Consider the following 25,366-nt stretch of genomic DNA (forward strand, 5'->3'; position numbering starts at 1 on the left):
AAATGAATGTACGGGAGATCCACGCAATGCAGACTGAATCAGCCCCGAAAACAGTAAAGGGTGACGTCACCAAGACGACGAATGTATCGGGAACACATCAGCCGTAAAATTTCAACGGGCAGACGACTCGCGCGCGCCGTCCCTGGGAACATCCGACGTGGTCAAGAATGTATTCATGATTAACGGTACACCACAGGCGTCATCTCTTTTAGCACGAGTTAAGGACTGAGACGAACGGGAGCTCCAGGGGCCCACACTAGATAGACCCACAAGTATCATATACTACTCAATGCAAATACGATGTAAAAATGAGTAAAGCATTTTTCACCCGTATTTGACCTATGAAACATACTTTTTTTATTTTTTATTTTATATCTCTCCTACGAGTTATATAATTTTGATCTATTTATATTTAAATAAATAAATAAATATATATATATATATTTAAATATTATTAATTAAATTTGAGAGTAATTTTATTTTTTTAAAAAAAAATTAAAATAATAAAAGAGATAGAAAATGAAAGGATAAGATGAGGATGAAGAGGGAAAAGCATTTCCCGACATCCCCACAAGTGACATGGAATAATAATAATAATAATAATAATAATAATAATAATAGTGTCAACGGGGTGGAGAGAATGTTTAATGACCATCAGAGGGCTCCTCAAATCATGAAACGGATCGGGGAATATAATTCTCATTTCCCATATGATGAATTGCGTCATTGAAGTGCCATTTGTTACGTTCACTACACGCATCGATCGCCATATTCGTACCATGTGCACGTCCTTTGCCACCCTCCACCTTCATGCAAATTACTGAATTTACCCCTCTCTTCTCCTGTCATCAAATTTGCATGATATACATAATTATACATATATTTAAATAGTAACAGAAATAAGTAAGGCTTATCTATCGCTAATTACTCGTAAATTAATATTTTAGTGTGTCGTCTCCCCAAATACGACTTTTGGCTATCGGTTAAACCGATTTAATGTGTGAGTGGGGGAAGATCGTATTCGATCATCCAATTTTAATACTCGATTGATCTAATAATTGTGTCCGATTAAAGTAGCAGAAAATTTTGGACACACCATATGTTTGCTGCTCGACATCATCCGACCAAGTTGCGCGGGACGCAGAGAGCGCGCGAGGAAGGAGAGAGTGAGTCACCATGAAAGGGTGACATTGTAAATTCGCAGTGCCTCGAGGGTCCCACACAGGACAAGTCATCTCGTCGAGGTGGTGCCCAGCCAAAAATAGGCTGGCTGGACAAGCTTCTTCGCTACTCGACTCCGCTTTACTCAGCAGGGATCTTCGAGTCCCCCCAACTCCCAAACCTCGCCTCGTCGGACTCCGCTGTCTCCGCACGAACTCTCCCTCCCAATCGCCGCCGCAAAAGTACCCAATCCAGGGGTTCTCATCCGTCCGGGAGCCACTCGGTGTTGTGTTCGAGGAGTGACCTCGATTTCGATTGCTTATGGAGAATTCGGCGGCTCCGTCGGATCCTTCTCCCGAGGCGTCGCCGCAAGGAGGCCGCGACCGAGAGGTGATTCCTGTGGCAAAACGACCTTTTTTTTTTTTTTTTTTAATGGATTGCTAGAGAGGTTTGTGTTTCTGATGGGGAGCCGTGGCATTGATGCATCTACGCGCGTCGTCTGCAGATCTCAATCGATTCAGTTTGTTATAGATTATGACTCAAGAATGGTGCTTTGTTTGATTGCGGAAGAAAGGAGAACAAGGAGTCTTTTGGTTGGTGTTGTTTGGGTTCATAAACTGAGTTAGATGCAGAAAATGATCATATTTGTAGTGTTTTCTTTTTGTCCTTGGTGTCTTCTTGAATTTGGGTTGAGGGATGGTAAAGAGTTAAATTTGCCGCAAACCGAGAAGGTGACCACGAGAAAGTTGGAAGTTTTTCTGCTTTCTGTGTGATCAGATTGCTGAATTATGTATCTATGTTGATCAGTCGTGAGTTGATTGAGTCTTGAGCAGCAGATGGAAACATGTTGAATCCTTCCATGGTGTGTCTCAATTTAGAGATGCGCTCCGTGGCTGAAGGAATAGGTTGGGAAGGGTTTGAACGATAGTTATAATGAGTTAGTGGTTAACGAGACGAATGATTGTGAAATTCGATTTTTCTTTTTTCTTTTTTTTCTAATGTTCTAGTTTTCTGTGGTTAAAAGGTTTATGCTGTTCATTTGTTGTACCAGGGTCTTGTTATTCCCGGATATTTTCATGATGAATTGGTGAAATATTTGTAGTTTGGATCTCTTGGGTTCTATTAATACCATTGTCTGACATTTTGAGTGTTAGTCATATGGAACACAAATGATTCCATGCAGAGGTTCAACTTACAGATATGCTCTTAGAGAATGATTACAATAATTTAACTGTTAACGATAAAAGTGATCAAGGAATTCAATGGCTTTTTATGGTTTGTCTGTCTATATTTACGTTTTAAGTTTTAACATGTCTAAGTTGTTGTTTGTTGTACCAGGGTTTTGTTATTCCCTGATTTCTTAATCATGAATTGGTTAATACATGGTGTATTTTGGATCTCTTTGGGTCTAGTAATAACATTGTCTAACATTTTGAGTGTTAGTCATATAAAACAAATTATTTCAACATCCTAAGTGGTTTTGCAGTCATCTGACCAGGATGGAAACATCAAAGGAGAGATTTCAACGGCTCATCATTCTCGGCGGCCAAACCTTACCACTTTGCAGATACCTGCAAGAACCTTGGAAATTCCATTGCCTTCTGCAAGATCAAATGTTTTGTCCAGTCCTGGTTCAGTAAGAGCAGGCTTGCCACCCAGGCCTAGTTCAACAAGGGCAAAATCATCCATCAGAAGTCTTTTCCCACAAAGGAGTCTTAAGACCAAAAACTCTACTCCAGAGGGTGATAGAACAGTTCTCCTGATTCCTCGAACACCTTCTTCAGAAGGACCACAAGAACAGGCATCAACATCAAGGCAGTTCTTTATTACCAAGGTCTTACCCTCTACCAAGGCCTTGTCCTCTGGTTCAACCAATAGAACACACTCTTTACCTGTGACACCAGTTGCCAATTGTGGTCCATCAGCTGTGCAGGAAAGACATGCGATTGACCTCTCCAATCTGCAAGTACGTCTTTGTTCACTCTTATATATGAACACTTTTTCCTTACTCAGTTCTTACATAAAACCAAGGACTCCGGGACTGTTTACTATGAGTTTGGATCCGACAGAAAAGCGATGTGCAGACACAAATCAGACGTTCATTTTCCGTTCCTGGGAATGCCAAGAATGGAAGTTTACGGAGAATGGATTCAATAGGTCTTGTCCGAGTTATTTCAGCAACCCCTCATCCTGTCGCTGTAGACAATGCCATTGAAAATGATGATATAGAGGCAGTTAACGGTACTTCTTTAAGCTCTGCATTCTACAACTCGAGTTGCTTAATCAAATCCATGCTCAAACACTTCCTGCTTATCGGTTTTTCATTTTGATTACTTCTTGAAGAAGCATCCTCTCTGGATGTGACTATCAAATTCAGTGTTTTTGGGACAATAACTGAAATCTGATTCACATTATCACATCCATTGCTCTACTGTTTGGCATCAGAATATGATTGCTATTTAGTACATGATGAAACTAGTACTATTTTTGGCATTGCAGTAACTGAAGATGAAGGTCAAGATATTCCGGAAGAAGAGGCAGTCTGCCGGATATGTTTTGTCGAACTTGCAGAAGGGGGAGAAACTCTTAAAATGGAATGTAGCTGCAAAGGAGAACTTGCACTTGCACACCAAGAATGTGCTATAAAATGGTTTAGCATCAAGGGAAATAAGACATGTGATGTGTGCAAGCAGGAAGTGCGAAACCTCCCTGTGACATTGCTCAGACTACAGAATCGTCAGACTGTTAATAGGCGCCAGCCAAATGCAACTCAGCGACAAGAAGCTGCTCCCTACCGGTAATATTCTGATAATCCTTCATAATTCATTGCTTCCACAATGCTATTCAATTATAAGCAGATTTGTATGAACATTTTAATGCACATTCTTGATTGATTGTTTTTTTTTTGTCAGTTCCATTCTTGAAAGAATGCAACCTAGCTAATCTTTTGACATCATCTGCCATGCTCTCCTGTGGCTCTGGTTGTTGATTTACCAGACTTCAAAATTTACTTTAGTGATTATGTTCTGTTCTCTTGGCAGGACAATATCATGGATCCGTTAACTAATTTATTCATTCTGCTCACCAATTTACTTCCTGAATCCAAAATTTTTCATCTGTTTCTCCAACTATTTTGTTACTGAGTCTCCCAACATAGTTTGAATCTCTCTTTTATCAAAACCACATGTGGATATTCAAACATGAACACCTCCATATGCAGTATAGGACTCAGTTGATTAGTTAATGATCATACTTTGTGGACTTTTTTGAAGCATAAGGATGTTGTCATATTATTCTTGTTGAAGTTACACCGAGTTTTCATGATGGTGCAGGCTTTGTTGAATCTCCATGGAGGAAATGCTATAAGCATGTAAACAAGTCATGATCTTGGCTCATTTTATAGGATGAAAGCAAGCTTATTTTAACTGACTTCTAAATGTGATTTCTTGGATTTAGCTTGTCAATGGAAATTAGGAAATTGTAGATGGATTGTTGTAGTGATTTTTAATGTACTGAAGCTTGAGATGGCAGATTTCCCATGCTATCATAACGGTATCAAATAAGAGTCTGACTTTCTAATTCCAATTTGTGATGATTGAATGAAGATGATGGACATTAAGTTGTCAAACTCAAAGACTATCTCTCACGAATAGTTGAGAAGATCATGGTCACATGATACCAATATTTGACATGAAGTTAGAAGGAACACTAGCTAATAGACCAATTTCTCTGTCAAATTTTCTATTCGAATGATAATGGCAAACCAAGTACATGAGACAAACCACTTTAGATCTGCATCTTGTACATTGAAAGAAATTCATTTCTATAGTACACGGAAATCCATTCAACATAGCATATGTGGTTTTTAAGTTGGTGGCATCACATTCTGACAGGGTATGGCAGGATGTCCCTGTTCTTGTCATGGTCAGCATGCTTGCCTATTTCTGCTTCTTGGAGCAACTTCTAGTAAGACTCTTCAACTAGAAATCATAAGATTTATATCAATTTAGTTCCTTAAAGCACTAGTTCAATTTAGTTTCATGAACTTGCATTTACTTCATGATCCAACCAACATTTTTTATCAAACAGGTTACTGAAATGGGCTCACGTGCTCTTGCTATATCTTTGCCTTTTTCTTGTGTTCTCGGTCTCCTTTCTTCCATGATTGCTTCAACAATGGGTAATGTATATGATCCATGTTCATATGAGTTTTGTCATTTCTCTTTCTTCTTATGTTTCTTCTGATATTTATATTTCTTCTATTAGCTTCCATATCTATGACTTTGTTAAATCATCATTAATTGACCACATGGTAGTTTTCATGAATCTAGTTTCCTGTCAAAAAATGTAATCAACTGTTTTAGTTACAGTGAGCAAGAGCTACATTTGGGCTTATGCATCTTTCCAGTTTGCAATTGTAATCCTCTTTGCTCATATCTTTTATAACGTGGTAAGATTATTTTCTCAGTTGAATTTGGCTATTAAAATATTTGGTTTCATCTTTTGGAAACTGAAGGTGAAAATTGGTCTTTAACCTTCTTAATTTTACAGCTAAGAGTAAGCCCCGTTCTCTCAGTGTTACTTTCCTCATTCACTGGGTTTGGAATTGCAATCAGTACAAATGCATCACTTGTTGAGTATTTAAGATGGAGGGCTAGGCGGAATTTACGTTTGGCACAGCAACAAAGTGACAATAGGCAGCAGCAAGAATCCAGAAACCTACCCGAAGTTGAAAATGGAGGTAATGTTAGGCAGCATGAATCAGAGAACCAGATCCAGAATCCTGACCCTTCTCAACAAGGATGAAATCATTTATCATACTTTTGAGGTACCTATCCACTGATTTGGCCAACATTAGCCCCAGTTTCGTGTCTTATATATGTATGTATGTATGTATATATATATATATATGTATGTATGTATGTATGTAAATATATATATATATATATATATATATATATATATATATATATATATGTATGTATGTATGTATGTATGTATGTATGTATATACATAAATAGATCATTCACCATGACATAATCAACCTTTATGCAGGAAAAAATGGCCATGGCAGCTGAAGCTTGGTTGGTCTTCATCTCCGTATTGCCAGTTACTTCCGAAGCATGACATGCGAATTGCCAACAAACTTCCTAGATGCTTAAAATGCTCCTCTTGGCATGCTTTGGCTAAATTTGTGATAAATGTTACAGGAAAAACTGTGCAACGAGGACTATAAGTCTTCCACCTTTACTACTCGGCTAAGGATGAGTACATTAAAATGTGCAAGGACCTGTGTCTCCAAATACTAATTCTGTGTCCTCCATACATCATCGATGAGTAGATTAAAATGAGCAAGGAGGAGCCATGTCTCCAAGTACTAATTCTGTGTATTCCATACTTCCTCCAGTTCAGATGAGAATATTGTTCTACCAAAATGGTTACAGATGCATGCAATAAATGGATGTTTATGTACTAGATGTCAATTTGTACTCCTATGAAGAGATGAAAACATGAGATGGCTGTGTGGAATGTAATTTGTTACCCATTACACATCTCTTTTAAAGTGGTTTCTGTTGACAAATGCTTAGATGAATATTAATGTGCTGCATCCCATTTCTTTTGCAGGGAATAATTCTACAAACTTGAGATACCTCCCCACTGTTCCATGTTCTGATTGGATATAATTTTCCCCATTGTTGGATGGTACATAGGCAAGATAATGTGTTGCCACTGTGTTGTAATAGACTGTCTATGAGATGCATCATGCACCCTTGATTTTTACTGCAAACAAAACAAAGATTGATACTATGAGCAAAATTTTTTGTCTGTAATCTTTCTAGCAGGATTGGTTTGTCATTATCTCATGAATAGCTTTTCTAGTTTTATCATGTATGATCAATGAGTCAAAATATAGCTCTTAAGAAATATTGTTTGTTGGTGATATGAACATTTGCCACAAAGCAAACCAACAAAAGCACATTACAAACTGTTGGAGTCTTGTTCATAAAGATGAGCTCTGAGATGATTAGTGGTATAAAGAGGCACTATTAGGATTGAAGAATATGGTTATATTAGTCATTTTCTTGTGAAAGGCTCTCCATGGTAAATTCTATCTCCTTGATCACCATGCAGAAGGATCATCAAAGGTTTACATCAATCTTCATAATTCTTTGAAGAAATAATAAGGTTTAAGTGGTGGAACAAATTGAAGTTATTTTGGAGATGCACACACATGATGGTGTGACAGGCACGCAGATGACTCCTGTCCCAGACAACATAAGGCAGCTTCACTCTCATATATCTAACTGCCTTTGGCCAATGGGAGGGAATAAGATGCTTGCAACTCACAGGAATTGGCCAGAGAGGAAGTGCCATGTGTCAGCACAACATCACTGTCCTGCTTCATATGTGTGTGTGTGAGAGAGAGAGAGAGAGAGAGAGAGAGAGAGAGAGAGAGATGAGAAAGGGAGGAAAAGAATATTAAAAAAAATATTAAATGACATGCTCACATATGATGAGATATATCACTTATATGATAATACATTAACTAACCATTGAAATATCTCAACAGAGACAAAGAGGAGAAGAATATTAAGGGAAGATTGTTTTAAAACAGAAAAGTTATACCATATCATCCTATAAGTTATTTTATAATTATATTTGCTTCAAACAAATTATCTTAGATTTTGTACAAGATAAAAACATATTAATAATTTAAAATAGTTTAAGATTTATCATTACAATTTTCAAATAAAAGAGAATTATAACATTTTTTATATCCTAATATTTTGCAAAAAAAAAAATAAAATCAGGACCTCATGCCACTATAAAACATGATAAAAAAAAACTAAATTTCCAAATTGGATAACCTCAATAATGAAACATATCCTTTCTTTGCAATCAGAAAGATCAAAATTGTGGTTAAGAAACAAGGTTCTAGTAGGAAGGCCACAAACTTCCATCGACAAAATGATTCGGCTTTGGTCAGAGTTCAACACTTCCACCCTGAAATTGCTGCTAAGAGATGGCTTCAGATGATATTGATGTTCACCAAAACCAAAAAAATTACAAGAAACCAAGCATGAAGAAGGCAGTGCAAGATCTTGTCAGGTTTCAATCTTGTACCAAAGCCTTGAAAGACTGAAAGTTCAAACAAGGTAGAAAGTCTGAAAGAAAAACTTGGAATATCATTCTTCTACCAAATCCAGACATGTCTATCAGGAGTGAGCATACTGAAGTACAATTCTTTTGCACAACATGCATGTCCTGTCAACTAGAACCAAGTCTACAAGATGCTGGCAGAATCTTTACATGTCTGTTCACATATGTTTCTTGTATTTTGTAAGCTTTAGTTGCTCTTTCTCAAACGTTTGTGCGGTGTCTCTCTCTTTGCTAATGGCATCCTCTTGGGCACTGCAAATCTGGCCCTTGATAATGTTAGACCGGAACTTTCTCCCGCCGGCGCTCCACCCACTCCTCCCCTTCGTGAGCTTCTCGAGTTCTTCCCTCATACTTGAGCACTCCTTTTCTAGTTCAGACACCCTCATCCTCATGCTGTCCATGCTCACCTTCAAGACCTGGTTCTCCCTGATGGCCGATGCCCACCCAGTGTCCTCGCCAGAGATCGGAAGCCCACTCCTCAGAGGTCTCGATCCATCGAGGTTGTCAGACACGAGGAAGCATCCAGCAATAGATGTCTTAAGCTGAAGCTGCTCAAAGAAGAGCACCTGGACCACCACTCTAAGCGGAAGCCTCTCGTTCTGAGCTGCATGGGTGCAAGCTTCTAGGGACAACTTCTGACAGTTCATCAATCGGCATAGCTCTTCCCTCTGGGACTCTGCGAGCCACGAGTGTGCCTGTTCACCAATGCATAAAATAAATCAGAACAAATTAATAGTATGTATGAGTGACAGAGGGAAGTGCTAAAGTAAAATATTACGTTCACCTTCAGGTATATGTCAATGGCACGATAGAGACCATCATCCAATGGCCGAACATCATCTGGTATAGCAGCAGCCAATGCTTGAAACTTTGATGGCTTTAGATTGGCATCCGATGCAACCTCTGCCAGATAACCATCAACCAACTTTGCAACTGCGATTACAGGTATCAATGAAGGTGATCCCAAAAACTGATCATCATCGGCTACATCAGGGGAGGCCCCGCCAATCATCTGATTCCTAGCTACGAAATGCTCAACAATTCTATGGATGCAGTCCACATTATAGAGTGTTTCGGTGGAGTCCGAAAAGTTTGGAATCAACAAATCCTCCAAGGAGGCCTGGTCCAGTTGCATTCCTATCCTTCTCTCCAAGTTAAACATGCAAGAGGGGCTGGCTCGCAGGATCATAGCGGTGCGAAGAAGTCCAAACAAAATTTTAGTTGACATCAGACCCTTCTGTGAAGGCAATAGCTTATCAATCTCTTCAAGAAGATGCCTCTGTTCTTCTTCAGATGGAAGAGCCATTAAAGCTCTGGGTTCCAGACGAATGTTAGCTTCTGAGATGCTCTGGCGCCTGTCAAGCCCTGGCAAATGCCTCCTGGCATAAAAGGTAAGAGACCCTGATATAATCTCTTGCCCGATGCCTCGGGTTTCCATGGCAGATATCAACCTCCTGTACATGGGCAAACTCAAACAAGAAACATCCTCATACCACCAATCGGAGCTACTATATCTAGGTCTTGCTCCTGTGCTTATACCATTCCACAGAATACTCCCACCAGGACTTTGCATAGGACCATGCTCAACGATGGGCCAGCCAACTAAGCTTGGATCCTTGCATGCCTTTATAGCCAAAGAATCAATGCACCTCTTGACAATTTGAAGATCTTCTGCATATGGAAGGACATAATCACAAGTCTGCAGTGCCTTAATTGAGTCTTTCCAGCTACGAAGAACAACTTGATTAAGAAAGACCTCAGTTTGGGTGATCAAGTTTCCCTCAGCAATTTCTTCTGTCATTTCAAGATGCTCTGCGGCACACCGCAGATAAACAACATTTGAGGCAGTCAGTTCCATTTTCATACCATAACAGAACTTGGCAGCAAGTTCAAAAGCCTTTGGACCACCAGGAATATCAGGTAATTGTATGACACAACCATCTTCTCCCTCTTCAGATTTTTGACGAATCAACTTTTCCAAAAGACCACACTTTGACAACAGAGGGAACTGCAACGGCAAAATGCGAATAGAACAGTTGTTTCAATATCGAATATTATAAGGTAATTAGAAAACCCTTAACAAGAGTTCAAAGGAAGAGAAGTTGTTGCAGCAGGATCAAGAGAAAGGTGACAGATAACTAGGTGATCCTAATGAAATTATGAACAGAGGTTTGACAACAATTCTAGATTTGTGATTGTATGTCTGACTAGTTATGACAGAATACCTCTTGGTAACAGACAAATTGCAAAACCAGAACATGCGTAACTTGCATTTATCAAATGCTAAATTGTGCATCCACATTGTTTTCCCTTCTTATCCTTACATATCAATAATTTTTCGAAAATTATAAAAAATAGTGCAACAAAAAAGAATTATGTTTCATTTTTGAAGGGGCATGTGATTTATAAATTATATGTAATCTGTGATTAACAACCTAATTAAAATGTTTTAACATGAAATCACAATATTGTGAAGAATGCCAATTAGAGAACATTATGCATGGCAACGAACTTAATCATTTGATAGAATTATCACCTTGTGAAGATGAAAGGTCATCTCACCAACTTCAACAGTCACATCACTTGGTAGGCCAGTTGTGCAGAACCTAAAAAGGAAAACAGTAATAAAACCGCAGCAGATTAGATAATTAGTTAAAATATCTGTTAATGTTTTATTGAACTTCGTTAACAAAATAATGACTTCAGTAAGCACTAAATTCTTTACACAGAAACAGAAAATTAGTTTTAGATTTAAACCATGGTTGCATTTGTGGAATATGGCAATACAGATAACCGTCATTGAATCTTCATCAGCAAGCACATATGAGTGCTTAAACTGAAGATGAGATGGTGGACCTAGGACAGATCGAAGGACAATTATTTGAGTTCGTAAACCTTCTCACAAGCATTTTTTCCATCTAATTATCAACTTTTGATCATAGGGAAGAAATGCCTGCCTGACCAAGCCCAACGGATACAGAGATTTCATCATCTAAGTATCTCAACAATTGCTATGCCTAACAAAAGCACATAAAGGAAAATGAAGTCCATGGTGATAAAATTCTTACAATTATATAGATCAAATAATTTAATGTCAATATCATGGGACTCTAGAAAGCTTGATAGCATTAGAAATTATTATGTCAAGATACGAGGAATCAATATAAAATAATGCTTGCCTTCAAATGGAACCTATACAGCCTAAGGGAACAGGTTGTAGCTCTTGAATGTACTAAAGAAACAGTCCCACTTCAACAATTAAGGTCACATGTCAGTCTGACTTCAAATGATTTTAATGCCATGTTCACAGACCTATCAGGCAGCTTTGCGCATATCATGAACTAGCCATTTTGGGGAAAAAGGCTCAATAATAATGTGGCGTGCAGTGAAACCTACACGCCAACTAATGCTCATGGTATAATTGGGTGTCCATACTGCTGAAGCTAGATGGACAAACATACATGATGAGGTGTTTTTACCATTCAACAAAAAATTTAATTGTCAACTGCATCTTGTTTAGAGACTATCATTCTAGGCTGACTACATGGAGAGAGGGGTTTTGATGCTCATGCTATTCTATGATGAGTACATGAGCCACTATATACAAGTGCCGATAAGCACAGAGCACGGCAATAGTCACAACAGTGTGGCTGACCAAATGGACTGTTCTATTTTAGTTTTAGTCACACACCAAAATACACAATCATCCACATGAACAGCATGGTAATTTTCAAGACAGGGTGGACAACCAACTGCACTGTTCTAGGCTTCTAGCCTAGTTTTACTGTGTAGATGGCCATTCCTGTTGTAGTCCCACTGAATGGGCATTCCAATGGGTGTCTATATGGCTTTTAAAAAAAAAGCTATAGCAAAATTGTTGCACGATGAGAAAGGGCAAAATGCACTCAGAGAGAAGTTGATTGCATCTTCCTTGAGAACAAAAGCTGACAGACTCAAAAATTAAGAAAAGCTTGTGAATATTATTATGTCTACCAAGTGTGCCCAGCAACTATCATTATAGTGTTCTGTCTCTCTATTCACCATAAGCATGCCTTGTTGAAACCACCACTCTGGAACAATATTTATTTTGGCATGAGGACGACAAGACATTATTCCACTCGATAATCATCTTCCAAGTATTGGCTCAGGAATGGATATTTGACCACAATTACATGACCATAAAAGCCCTCGATGCATCCCAATGAAAAGATCATTATTTCTAATAAATAAAGTCATTTATAATTAAACATCAAACTTCATTAAGAATAAACATTATCCTAAATAACAAACAACAATATCCATTATAACAACCACGTCCAAACCTATTGTCAGTTGAAATCCTGAAATTACATAAAGCACCTGGAGCATTAATTGTTTTGACCACAAATTGCTAATATTATATACACTAAGTTGCAGCAACAAGCATCATCTGAAATGATATATCGAATAGAAGTGCAAATATGTACAGATTCAAAGAATATCAAATATTACCATCATCCACAGCGAAGTTCATCATATGTCAAATGCCATGCATAAACATAAAAAACAAAGGAAAAAAACAATATACACATTAAACTGACAGAAAAGCACAAGAACCAATACATACATTAAGTTCCAGCGCTACTAAGATCGAATTCAATACAAACTTACTCACAATTAACAGAGGACAACCACCAATTGAGACACAATATTCTAAAGCAAAAATTCAGCAAATATTCACGAAAAATCAAAAGTGAAAGATCAAACCACAATAATCACAAGAACAACATACCAGGCCTGCCCTTGCCGTTGAAACCCATCAGTCTTCGAACCAAGCTTCACACAGGCCATCTTAAACAACCCCAAGGAAACTGAACTTCAGAGTTCCTCCTTGGAGGCCTGGAGAGTGCTTAAACAGTCCTAATACGCTATGGCCTCAACCCTGGTGACCTATAAATTCTAATGAATTCTCTGATCCAAGGGCATCCCAATCCAACAAAACAAAAATCTCCTTGTACTGTAGATCAACTTCCTCAACCGAGAGCATATATTCCCAGCAGATTACCGGGGGGAAGTTGGAAGCACAAACATAAGGAAGAAGAGCACCCGGCAATCTCGAAAGTCACCGAAACCTAAGCCAACTCCAAAGCCGCACCAACAGCGCTAAACATCAAAAGCCAACTGGAAAATCAAGAAAATGATCTCCAGAAACCACACAAAGTTGCACATTCAGAAGGTACCCAAACGGAGATGGGAAAAAGGAAATGCCGAGGAATCCTACTCGATACACCACAAAGTAAACTCTCCCGATCAAAACTCCAACTTCACCCTAAATCCTCGGGAACAATAATCAGCGTATCCCGAAACAATCGAAGAGTCAGAGACAACCCATCAAAACGCCAGGGAGGTTCCCCAAAGCAAACATCGATCAAGATTCCATCTTTATACCAGAACAAATCGAATTCTAATCCAAACACCTCACACCCATCAAAATAATCAAGAAAAAGACATATATATATACATATTTTTTTAGAATCAGCTACAAACCCCGGAAGAACACTAGGCCTGAGACCCAAGAAACCCAGCAACGTCGACGAACAAAAATCCGAACTTTAGGTGATCAACCCCAAGGAAAGAAGATGGGCCAATTAAATCTCTTTCCTATCCCAGGTAGCGAAGACGAGACGGAGGAACGGAAGGCCGGCCACGCCAAAGGCCAGAAAAGAACAGGTTCTATTCTGTCCTTTTCCTCTCCGAGACTTCAACCGCTGCCCTGCAAACGGATTACTTTAGACAGGAGTGCAGGCGTCCGATGGGTGCGAGAGGGAGGGAGACAATTGCTCAGGAAAAGTGAGGCCCCTCTGTCGCAAAGAAAAAGACAAAAAGGAAGACGCACCTAAAATAATAATAATTATTATTATTATTATTACTAATATTAAATGAAATAGAGAAATATATATACTACTACTACTACTACTACTACTACTACTACTACTACTTGGAGGCAACCTTAAACGGGATTTACTGCTAATAATAATAATAATAATAAAAGAAGAAACAGTGGAATCCGAAAGGTCTGCATAAAAAATAATTGATTTCATATTTCATCTACTAAAAAAAAAATAAAAAGAAAAATAAAAATAATAAAATCAAAGACTAATGTATGTGATGCCAAATGATCGAGTCAAAGCTTTGACTTTTCCGATGCGGGACGGTAGAGTTGGGGAGAGCTCTCGTTTCAGCCACCCGTGATTCCCGCACCAATCTTAACGGTTCCCTGCGGCTTCGTGCGCGCATCTTGAGGCACCCGCCACGAATCCCAAGTGGGAATGCACCGACGCCGGCGTTCTTCTGCACATTAATGCATCCTCGCATGCATATCCAAACTCCATACACTCCCTCCCTCATACAGCACTAATATTTGATGATTAATATGTATAAAAATAAATAGGTTTTTATTTGAAAACTAACAGAGCAGTAACACCTAATGCCATCTGCATGAGGAAATCACAAGTTTGATCGCAGTTGAAAAGTCAGAAAATTTTCATTGATTTTTTTCCTTACTTTTCGATGAAAGAATTATAGGACCTATGTTTGCTGCTTCAAATTTTAATATGTGATATATATTTAGGTACTAGACATACATGATTCATACTTTCTCAACATACATGTACGTACATAAATCTCTCTCGTTAATACGTGTCTCGCACTCCTTCGTGCCGTCGTCGTCTTCTTCTGCTCGCGTCGGGCCATCCCATGTTCTAAAGGAGATGATGGCAGAGGGACCCCATGGTTCCATGTCCTCGGGTGAGCTGTTCCGTGGACGGTCAAGCCCCGTGGGCCCGCGTGTCGGAGGAGGTGGACCCCTGTAGGAAAGGTAAAGTGTCATCGAGCAAGTTGCAGTGACACGCAAGTGTCCCCCAAAAGCTTCCGCTGGCTCTCCCACGGCGCTGCGTCTTCCCTCTTTTTCTTCTCCTCTCTCTCTCTCTCTGTTTCTTTCTTTGGTTTCTGGTTGGTTGGGTGCATGCATGATTGCATGTCTTCTCTTTTCTTGGTTCCTTGATCTCTGCGACAAAAACACAACAGCTATAAAGGAAGAGTAAGCAATCCAATGGGGAACTTTTGTTTCCTGTATCTTTGCCCTTTTATCTTTTTCCATTAGAGGTGCGATGTGTAGATTTGAAATTTACCCATGTAAAAAATGAATTTTTACATGCCTTATCCATGAAATTTCGGATTTTCTTTTTTGTCGGCACAAAGTTTCATTCAGTAAACATGTCGTCAAACCATGAAAAGGAAGGAAAGAATTTAATCTCTCCCCAACTTTTCCATCTTCTCGGAGGAGTGATTTCTAGATCCGAATTTTCCTGATATTAAAAAAAAAATCAAATTTTGTTTTGTTTTGTTTCAGTTTTATTTGAGTTCACTTCTTTCTAAACCATGAAAAAGGAAAGAAAGAACAACAGATGTTGGGTTTTAGACTCGCTTTTTTGTTGTCACAAGTAACCCATAAAGATGCTGTCGGTTTGATCGGTTTCATGTTAGCTTTTAGATATTCTTATCAGCAAGCATCATAATAGAATCACTCGATGCTACATGGCAAGCATTTAGTATCAGTATTAACGGAACACATTCCTGTGAGCATCTGCAAACTCATGACATCGGTCGTCACATCGTCATTGTCGTCTATCCTTTTTTTTCTGTGTGTGATCAGTCTGTCAAAGAGGGTTTTTTTTTTCTTTTCATTTTTTTTTGTTTATCTACTGCATCTTTCTAATTCAAGTTCTGACTTGAAATCATCGAACAATTGTTCATCAAGTTTAAATAGGATACTGAACAAAAAAAATAGATCGACGATGCAACGAGTTAATTCTCCTATGAAGAAACATTATCAGAATCCTCCCATCAATTTTCCGTCTACGATGGTGGGCGTTCATGAGAAAGAGACTCCACATCGATCTCAAGGTTCAAACAACTAGAAAGATTAGTCAAGCATTGATTGCATGGCTGCACAACCAAGAACATGATCATCATGACCAAGGCACAGGTGAGGAATATCCAATGGCATGCCTATTGATCATAGGTGTCTTAATTCCCCTGACCTGCTTCTTAGTTCTTGAAGACTGGTTGACAGTAAAAGTCTTGGGGTGGTGCCTCACCATTTATAGACACTGGATGGATAGAGAATATTTTCCTCTCACATGCCCTCTGTGGCTGTTTGGCATATGGCCATTTTACTATTGATCCCAAAGACCCCACAAAGGTCAAGTCAACATTTCTTACTCCATCTGATGCTGTTTAGTCTCACATGAGCAGAAAGTCTTTGCCTTTTTCTTTTTTGCTTCTTAGTATTTATCATCTTGCAGACCATTAGCCACTTTAAAACTGATTCACTTTATTCATTTTTTGTTACTCTAATGTTGGACAAGATTTCATCAGATCTCTTCATAATCATGCTTGTAGGAGGAGGATAATCCTGAGTAATACTAGCTAGCATTAGAAATGACACAAAGAAAATGTTTCTGAGTTTTATCTTCTTAAAATGTTCTCATCTACTTTGTTAATGGTAATTTTCTTCATGAAGTCCTAATAATACTTTCTGCTACTGTTCTCGCGGTTCTAATTCTCTGTCAAGATCCTACATATATCCATTCCAGTCCACACAACCTATCCCAACAAGTCTGCCAGCCCAAGATGCATGCATGTCTCGTCATGTGTGATTGACAAATTGATCTTATTACAGAGATGAAATCATATGACTCGACATACAATTCAAGATTCTTCAGCTTGGTTGATATTTTGATATCCATGGCCTTCTTATTGGTTGCAGCACTGTTTCATACTGTTCTTGTTCCAACCCTTTCTCTCTATCATCGTCTGATATGTGATAATTAAATTGCTCTGACAGTGTCCAAGACAAGTTCACCTCATCACGAAACATTTTCAAGTTCTTCCAGTTGATTGGTAGTTTGATGCCTATTCTTCTGCACTCTTCTTGTTCATGACTTCTTTCGCCCTCAGCTGTACATCACCTCCATTTCTTTATTCTTCCAGCTGCTAATACTTTGATTCTATGTGATAATATACTTGTTTTCCTCGGCTGCTCTGCTTTTAATGTGGATAGAATACACCAAAGAACCTCGCCCTCTCTCTCTCTCTCTCTCTCTCTCACCTACACAGATAAGAGAAGCGAGACCAAGACTTGCAGGTGACAGGAAAACAACGGTTCTGCGCCTCAATTCTTCTCCTCCTTTCTTCTCTCTTCCACCTCCGCCTATGTAGCAGAGATGACCATTTTTATTTATCTGTACAAAATTCCACTTTGGTGAAGCTTCTCTGCTCTGTTCTCTTCCCTCTATTGCTTCTTTTCTATTGAAAAGATGCCATCTTGGAATTCATAAAAAACCCACCTTTTTGGCTCTCTCAGTCTCTCTCTCTCTACTGGTTTTGGCCTCTGCTTAGCTTTCAAGCTAAAGCTTTCTTCCCTCTACGAAAGTCTTGTCTTTTCCTTTTCTCTCAAAGAAATAGCAGCTAGGTTTGTTTTTTGTGGCTTAGTTGGGAAGAAGCGGTCGTTCTCCACCTAATTTGCCTACAAAGTTTCTATTTTTCTGCGATTTGAATCTTTTTTCGATGATTTAGATCGAGAATTCGGGATCAAGATTAGACTTTTTTTTTTTTCCTTCTTCCCTTGTTTGAGCGGCGGAATGGGGTGCACCTACTCGAGGGTGGATGTGGACGAGGTGGTGTGGCAGTGCAAGGAACGCCGGCGGCTCATGAAGCAGCTGCTGAGCTGCAGGGCCGAGCTCGCCGCCGCCCACATGGCGTACCTGCAGTCGTTGCGGAACACGGGCGCCACTCTTAGACAGTTCACTGAAGTGGAGACGATGATCCCGGGCGGTACTCCGCCTATTGGACTCGCATTGCCACCCTCCCCGCCCCCGCCGCCGACTCTTCCGCCTTCGCCTCCGCCCCCTCCCGAATTTAGTCCCCGTGCCGCGAAGGAGGTAACGAGGGAGAAGTTGTCCGATGAGGATTCAAGCGATATGGATGATGACGAGAGCTGCCCGATGCCTCCACCTCCCCTCCCCAGCTCGGTCTGGGACTGTTGGGATCCTTCTGGCCCTCCAGCTTCGTCGGGTTCCTCATCTCCGGTACCCGATGGAGGAGATGTTACACATGCTGCGGCGGAAGAAGAGGATTGGGCGGAGACTAAAACGGAGTTTGGGGAGGGGGAAGAGGAGGAAGAGGTGGTCGTGGAGGACGAAGATGACAAAGCGGTCCAAAGAAAGGAGGCTTTTGCTGTGGCATTGAATCGGGCGAGGGAGAAATGCCCGGCAAAGGAATTGGCTGATGATAGCTTGTCGGCAGCGAGTTGGTTCACCAAAGATACAGACATAGGGATGGTGGTGTGGAGGAGCAAGAAGACATTGGAGGGGATTATAAAGGAGCTAGATGATTATTTCCTGAAAGCTGCAGCTGGAGGGAAGGATCTTGCAGTCCTTCTCGAGTCCAATCGGACCTATTGTCATCCTTGGGACCTTCAAGCAAGGGAAGGTAATCTTTGACATGATGGGTGTTGTTTGATCTTATGAAGTCAACATTCATGAATGAATATGTTTAAGAGAAACCAAAAAGTTGTTTCTTTACTGTGAACCTGCAACTGGTCTGTTTCGGTTTCTGAAACACTGTAAATATTTTCGCCGATTTTAGAGTTGGAAGTAGTGAGTTCTTTTAGGATGCATTTTGGTATTATTAAGTTATCTTTACTTAATGTTTGGTCAATATAGATTCACACATTACGCTTTGCCACTTATGTTGATCGTTGATCTCTACAAATGTCCAATGTTGGATGTCGAAAAAATTGATATTGTCTGTTTACCAAAGGGTTTTAGTCATTGAGAACCTGAATTATGAATTTTCAAGAACAATTTTAGGGTAAATTAGAATAATATTTAGTGTTTTATGTCTTGGTAAGTTATAGATGTGTGATCAACCAGAACATTTATGTGAATTTCTGCTGGTTTGTAACACACTACTTCATAATACTTGTGCACACCCAATCACTGACCTCATATCAAGAAAATGAATTGCAAGGCGTTTTTTGACAACCACCAAAATAATTGCTAGATATGGGGAGATCATATATGTGAACAGTTCCTGCTGTAGCTTTGGAAGCATAATGCTCCTCTCCTATATTCTTATTTCATGTTGTCCCATTTGCTTGTGATAATCAAACAAAAGTTGCATTATCTCAACATCAGAGATGCTGCAAGCAGTTCTCCAAAAAGTGCAGTAACAATTATTCTAGATCTACTTGTATTATAATCCCATTTTTCGCCATGCCTTCTTTAGCAATATACAATGCTGAGCCAGTCTGGCTTCACTTTTCCTGCTGATATATGTTGACATTTACATAGATGTTTTTGTTTAGTCTCTAGGTTGCTTCATTGACCACGGTCTGTAAGTTTTATAAATTCATCACCTGGACAACTATCTAAAAGTTCTCTTGGCAGTCTAATTGTATTGGTCTACAGAAGCGAGCTATAAGCATGGAGAAAGGAGAAACTTCTGAATACTATTTCTGAAATTGATCAAGACAATCGCTCTATTCATAGCTATCTTGTTTCAGAACTAGTTAGTGTGATGGCATAATTTAGCTCTTTTTTCAGGGAGAAGTTCCACGTCCGCCAAAGTCGTAAACGTGTTGTCTTGGAACTGGTCTTTCAAATCAACTCATTCTAACAGAGATGCTCAAGATGAAAATAGTGCTAGTAGGCCCAGTAACCATTGCACAACCCTCGAGAAGCTTTTTGCAGAGGAGCAGAAGCTCTACAAGCTAGTGAAGGTAAGCATGCCATGCAGATTAGCTAAAATCAGATTTCTAAATGAATAGTATTTTACAGTTCTTATACTCTGTAGGTAAACTAAATGCAAGAATATTATCTGTCTTTTAGGTTGAAATTCATCTTTTCTTGTCTGTATTACTTTCCACAACTTGAATTATTAGTCCATAAGCATTCATGTAGCCAAGGCGCATATCCCGTTGATTATTTGTCCTATTTAATAATCATAAACACAAATTTATCTCTGTTTATCATGAGTGAAAGAACCAGGAATGTTCTCTTCTTTTCTGTAAAGTTGGTTGATGGAAAAAAACATAATTTGAGTGCATCGGATAGAGATGTTTTAAGGATGAAATTACTTGTATGCTAAACACAAAATTAATGGTCACAACATGGTCACCTCTGTTTGATGTGTGGAATATTGAAGATGAAAAGACAGATGGTGCAGAATCTGCAGTTCTTTGTGGGACATATTTTGTTTTCACACAAAACTACATTTTGGTGTTGCCTTTTAAAATTTTGAACTCGAAAGATGTATGGCAACATGCAAAGGAAAAACAAGTACGTAAATATCACATCTAATTTTCTTATCAGTCTACCTATGGCTCATGCTATAAAAAATATTTTTCACATTTTGAATGCCCATAATCACCTGCAAATTGGCATTCTGCAGGATAGCTAACGTTTCTTTATCAACACTTGAAAATTTTGATTTTGTTGTCATGGTCCAACATAAAGGTAAAACATATTTGAAATTTTAAGAGAATTTCATGAATTCATTTATCAGATACTGTATATTCATGATAATTGTCTTAAACCCATTTATCAAATATAAATTTTATGTTAAATCCTATAACAGGTCCATAATAATTGTCTTAAACCAAAGATTCCCTTTTGTGGCTCACCAGATTCTGTTGGACCACGACACAATTACCACCTCGGTTTATTTTTTTGTATTATTTTATTTAGTGATACCAAGCCGTACATCACCTACAAGTTAGTGTACGGTTTGGTGTCTTGGTGCTGTAGTGGTTTGGTAGATTATACAAATTAGCATCAGACTGATATTTAATATCTTTTGAGCTCTCTCTCCAACAAGCAATCATCCCTTAGCCAGTTTAGGCATGCATTTGAAACATATGACTAAGTTTTTTTCATAACAGTTTCAGAAACAGAAATAGAAGACACTATGATTAGGTAAATCTGTTTATAATGCAATTCTTGAAACCCTTGAGTTTTAGAAATCCCACAAAATAAATTTTGTAAAGTAGATATACAAGATGAAGTCCCCAAGAATGGGATGCAGTGAAACTTGTTGTCGAGCCTTTCTCCTTGACCTCCAAAACTATTTGATATTTCATTTTAATTAAGTTGTGTATACCTAAAATATGTGCTGTCTTTTTTATTGACTTATTATCTTCTCCTCAGTGCCTTGGCATTATCTTTTTTGAAGTTGCTGTCCCTATGTCATCATGAACCTCAAATGCCAATGGTCCTGTTCTTTAAATCAAGGACATCGTCGCTGAAGCCTCAACCAGGAGCCCTTAAATAATCAAACTATAATTGAAATTATATTGTTATGTTCAACATATTTAGATATCCTAGTATATTGAAATGGGCTTCAAACATGTTTATCACTTAAGATAGCATAGATCTTAATCGAGACTGAGAAAAGCACCGTGTATATGTGTCTCCTTATCAAAGGATAGTTGTTCTTTTGGCAAAGTTGCTTTTCTCCTTATTATCAAACCAGTACCTGGTGTTCCTACCTTTTCATCTAGTGGCTTTTCTATGTCAGGATGAGGAAAGTGCTAACTCCCAGCACAAGAAGATAATCCTACTACTGCATAAACTAGAAGCTGGAGATTATGACTGGACAAAAACTGAGAAAGCTCGTTCGGACATTGAGGATTTGCAGTGCCAAATGGTTTCTCTGAAGGAGGCAATAAGTGGAACATGTTTGTCCATATTAAAACTTAGGGATGAAGAGTTATTTCCACAGTTGATTGAATTCTCTGTAGGGTAAGTTGCGACTGTGCCTTTTTTTTATCGTTTAGTATGAATTTTGGATGTTTAAGCTTATCGTAAATGAAAACCATTATGAAACTGAATAAGTAATAGCTTTCAATAGCACTTTTGGGCTAAAAAGTACTAGTGATTGTCTTACTCTTCTCTATGCGAATAAGTACTATCTAGTTTGCTTGATATCCGGTCAGGTGATCTTTGGTTGATTTTGTCTTTTTGAAAGGCTTGAGAAGATGTGGAGAACAATGTATGAATGTCATCAAGTGCAAAACCATGTTTCTCAACAAGCAAATCTTCTTGACAGTCATTTGGGCAATGATCCAACCACTGATTCTCATCGTCATGCCATATCTCAGCTAGAAGCAGAGGTGACTTCTTGGTATAGTTCGTTCTGCGACCTCTTCCGCTGTCAGCGTGAGTATGTTCGCATTCTCAACCAGTGGGTTAGACTGACTGACAGACTTCCGGAAAATAATGCCTTTATGGGTTCAACATCTAGTATCCGTGGTTTTTGTGAAGAATTACAGGGAGTTCTCGATGGGCTACCAGACAAGGTACTATTACTTGCCCTATTCCCTTCAAAATGTGCTAATGGTCAATCTCTATAAAATTGTGGGACATGCTATGCTGCGCTACACATCCACTTGTCCACCCAAGTTCTTTGATCAGCATATTTATGTTTGCGTAAATGAGTTCTAATTTTTGAAACATAATGACGACATGATTTTCAATTATTAATAAATAAATGAATTATTTCCTAATAAACTGCTTGGATGCATATCTGATCTAATTCTTTAATTTACCTGTTCACAAATGCAGAGTTGCGGGAGTCTAATCTAATGAGGCAAAAGCTTGCATATTGCATGCAGTATATCCATGAATACACACTTATATATGCACTTTCACTGGATGTGTGCAAACGAAAGCAAAAAAAAGGCTGCATTGTTGGGTACAACTGCACTAGCAACAAGCATTTACTAACTATCTAACTTCTTATTGAGTAGAACTTGAATTATGGAAGATATTTATCAAATTGAAAATAATCAAATAGAGCTAATAAGATTCTGGTAAAGATTGATGAGGTTTTTGACTAGGAATTTGCTAGTTACATTTTCTATGGCCTGGTTAGGACATTTTGGCTTGTAGTATTCTTTTGTTGGACTTCATAAATAAATGAAAACTTAGTGGAAAGAAGAAGAGGTTGTCTTGGGGTGCAACATTTTTCAGTTTAAAGCTTGTCTTCGATCTGTTAAACCAACTTACTGGAGAGGAATGAAATTGGAATCTGAAATTTCATAGTTTAAAATGTCTTCAATCTGTTAAATACATCCATCTGCTAGGACAATGTACTTGCCATTTTTTCTTACTTTCTGTAGCTTAACAGGTAGCAGCTGAGGCAATCAAGAACTTTCTATTGGTTATCCGCTCTATCGTTCTGCAACATACCGAAGAGCACAGCCTGCAGAAGAAATCCGATCGACTTCAGAGAAGGTTGGAGAAAGAGTTAAACTCGCTTGGGAGTATAGAGAACTTGGTCGAAGTACCTCATGTGAATCACCCACCATCGTCAACAAAGCATGCAAAACTGGAAGCTTTCAAGAAGAGGGTGGAGGAAGAAAGGATCAAGTATCTAAATTCTGTTCACACGAGCCGAGCCATGATCGTGAACAATCTGCAGACAAGCCTCCCGAATGTATTCCAGGCTCTCATGGGGTTTTCGAGCGTATGCGTGCAGGCGTTCGAGAGCATTACTGGTTCGGTGGAAGATGTAACAAGTTTTTCCGATGGTGTTTCACCTGTACACCAATGAACTGATCACTACAATAAATACTGTAAACAGAAGTCTTGGTTTTGTGATCATTCCAGATAGTTTTACCAATAAATTCTTGGACAAATATCAGGTAGTCTTTGGCAAGGCATTATGGGAGTGATGAATGATGCAAATCTGGTCATATTATTTAGCTTTTCTAAGTTTGTTGTCTACAACTTGCAACTCTCTCTCTCTCTCTCTCTCTCTCTCTCTCTCTCTTACATAAAACAACAGAAGCATCGAACTCTAAAAGCTGAGATAGCCGACATCATGCTGATCGTTCAGGGTGCAGTGTCTCATGTCAGTGGTTGCTTTCTGAAGCAAGCTTAAGTTACATTTATTTTATGCTCTCTGAATTAGGTGCCTTTATAAGCTTTCATATCATCAACACAAGAGATGACTCCTTTAGTTGCACAGTGAAAGAAAGTATCAGTGTCACTCTCCCCACCTGCCATGGCTTTATTATTTGCAGATAGTGAAGGTTAGGCATCAAAGCAAGACTGTCATCTTTCTCTCTCTCACCCTCACCTAAACAACCGGAGCTACGATGGACCCGACAAGCCAACATGATATGATGTTGTATAGCCTATAAATCCAATGGAGTAAAGAACATTAGAGAAAGTCTTGTATTGTTTCCCAGTGTGGGTGATCTTTATGTAAATGAAGAGCACATCATTTGTGTCCTATCCTATAGAGAGATCCTCCGATTGAAGGGCTTCGTCATTTACACCTCTCCACCACCCCATCTTGGGTGGCATTAATTATATTGCATCTTTTAGATGGATGTATCGTAATGATACGGAGTTAGATTAACATGAGCAGATGAGTCGATAATGCACTTCAAAGTTGACATGATTCATAGTCTCCATCGATCCAAACTCATCGACATGTGGATCTTAAGACAGGCCAATCAACGAATGTTACTACGAAACCCCAACGAATTAAAATCTTCCATAGACTGCTCTCCCTCCACAGCTTCTATACAATATTCTTTGTGATCATATAAATCATTAGAGAAGATGATCCCGAGATGAGAAAACAGTTCCAAGGAGCAGTAGTGTGCTTTAACAAGGTAAGAAGGAGAGGGGTGGAGGAGGCACGAAGCTACTATCGACCTTTGCGCAAGAAAGGGCTCGGGTAGCTTAAACAGCAGTTCCACAAACGCAGACTGTTGGGTTGGGTGAACAACAAGCTTTAGCAAGTAATTATTTACTGTCACCTGAGTTGAAACCGGAAAGGAACCCTTTTGTTTTTACCAACAAAAAGTGGTCAAAAAGAAGGAAACAAGAGCAGATGTGAGGGCAATGGGACCAACACACACAGATCGGAAAGGGACGGGAGAATGACCATGTATGGTGACGGAGGAAAGAAGATGCCAAGAGGAAAG

The 25,366-nt window shown here is 39.0% G+C and overlaps 3 protein-coding genes across 7 annotated transcripts; 2 read left to right on the forward strand and 1 right to left on the reverse strand.

The window, feature by feature from the left end:
* Positions 1 to 1,278: 1,278 nt before the first annotated feature.
* LOC103983694 (uncharacterized) lies at positions 1,279 to 6,760 on the forward strand. Of its 4 annotated transcripts, none has more exons than XM_065181242.1 (9): positions 1,279 to 1,551; positions 2,648 to 3,127; positions 3,231 to 3,402; positions 3,661 to 3,958; positions 5,055 to 5,127; positions 5,251 to 5,341; positions 5,526 to 5,611; positions 5,713 to 5,989; positions 6,217 to 6,760. In XM_065181242.1, the coding sequence occupies exons 1-8, from the start codon at positions 1,483 to 1,485 to the stop codon at positions 5,965 to 5,967; spliced, it is 1,524 nt and encodes a 507-aa protein (XP_065037314.1). In that variant the 5' UTR covers positions 1,279 to 1,482; the 3' UTR covers positions 5,968 to 5,989; positions 6,217 to 6,760. The 4 variants fall into 4 exon arrangements, with proteins under 4 accessions (XP_065037314.1, XP_065037315.1, XP_065037316.1 ...); XM_065181243.1 differs by having other exon boundaries at positions 5,532 to 5,611; XM_065181244.1 differs by having other exon boundaries at positions 2,660 to 3,127.
* A 1,568-nt stretch (positions 6,761 to 8,328) lies between these two features.
* LOC135672833 (BTB/POZ domain-containing protein At1g30440-like) lies at positions 8,329 to 14,199 on the reverse strand. Of its 2 annotated transcripts, XM_065181246.1 has the most exons (4): positions 13,094 to 14,199; positions 10,859 to 10,928; positions 9,107 to 10,330; positions 8,329 to 9,017 (listed from the first exon to the last, which is right to left on the reverse strand). In XM_065181246.1, the coding sequence occupies exons 1-4, from the start codon at positions 13,150 to 13,152 to the stop codon at positions 8,481 to 8,483; spliced, it is 1,890 nt and encodes a 629-aa protein (XP_065037318.1). In that variant the 5' UTR covers positions 13,153 to 14,199; the 3' UTR covers positions 8,329 to 8,480. The 2 variants fall into 2 exon arrangements, with proteins under 2 accessions (XP_065037318.1, XP_065037317.1); XM_065181245.1 differs by lacking the exon at positions 13,094 to 14,199 and having other exon boundaries at positions 10,859 to 11,270.
* Positions 14,200 to 16,974: 2,775 nt separating this feature from the next.
* LOC135672834 (protein ALTERED PHOSPHATE STARVATION RESPONSE 1-like) lies at positions 16,975 to 24,084 on the forward strand. The gene is made up of 5 exons (XM_065181248.1): positions 16,975 to 18,855; positions 19,971 to 20,146; positions 21,943 to 22,166; positions 22,393 to 22,723; positions 23,554 to 24,084. Exons 1-5 carry the CDS (start codon positions 18,006 to 18,008, stop codon positions 23,977 to 23,979), a joined length of 2,007 nt encoding a protein of 668 aa, XP_065037320.1. The 5' UTR covers positions 16,975 to 18,005; the 3' UTR covers positions 23,980 to 24,084.
* The last annotated feature ends 1,282 nt before the right edge of the window (positions 24,085 to 25,366 follow it).

The sequence above is a fragment of the Musa acuminata genome, chromosome BXJ1-5, assembly GCF_036884655.1.
Source record: "Musa acuminata AAA Group cultivar baxijiao chromosome BXJ1-5, Cavendish_Baxijiao_AAA, whole genome shotgun sequence".
In the NCBI taxonomy this organism is placed as follows: domain Eukaryota; kingdom Viridiplantae; phylum Streptophyta; class Magnoliopsida; order Zingiberales; family Musaceae; genus Musa; species Musa acuminata.

What these genes read in the sequence shown, in the direction of transcription:
- LOC135672833 (XM_065181245.1), bottom strand. Translation starts at nt 11,122, where the DNA reads ATGACGGTTATCTGTATTGCCATATTCCACAAATGCAACCATGGTTTA. An exon ending in TGACCTTTCATCTTCACAAG is followed by an intron (nt 10,331 to 10,858) that starts GTGATAATTCTA and finishes TTGCCGTTGCAG; the next exon opens with TTCCCTCTGTTGTCAAAGTG. An exon ending in CCATTGACATATACCTGAAG is followed by an intron (nt 9,018 to 9,106) that starts GTGAACGTAATA and finishes ATTGGTGAACAG; the next exon opens with GCACACTCGTGGCTCGCAGA.
- LOC103983694 (XM_065181242.1), top strand. Translation starts at nt 1,483, where the DNA reads ATGGAGAATTCGGCGGCTCCGTCGGATCCTTCTCCCGAGGCGTCGCCG. An exon ending in CAAGAAGCTGCTCCCTACCG is followed by an intron (nt 3,959 to 5,054) that starts GTAATATTCTGA and finishes ACATTCTGACAG; the next exon opens with GGTATGGCAGGATGTCCCTG. An exon ending in GCTTCTTGGAGCAACTTCTA is followed by an intron (nt 5,128 to 5,250) that starts GTAAGACTCTTC and finishes TTTATCAAACAG; the next exon opens with GTTACTGAAATGGGCTCACG.
- LOC135672834 (XM_065181248.1), top strand. Translation starts at nt 18,006, where the DNA reads ATGGGGTGCACCTACTCGAGGGTGGATGTGGACGAGGTGGTGTGGCAG. An exon ending in GGACCTTCAAGCAAGGGAAG is followed by an intron (nt 18,856 to 19,970) that starts GTAATCTTTGAC and finishes CTCTTTTTTCAG; the next exon opens with GGAGAAGTTCCACGTCCGCC. An exon ending in TCGATGGGCTACCAGACAAG is followed by an intron (nt 22,724 to 23,553) that starts GTACTATTACTT and finishes GTAGCTTAACAG; the next exon opens with GTAGCAGCTGAGGCAATCAA.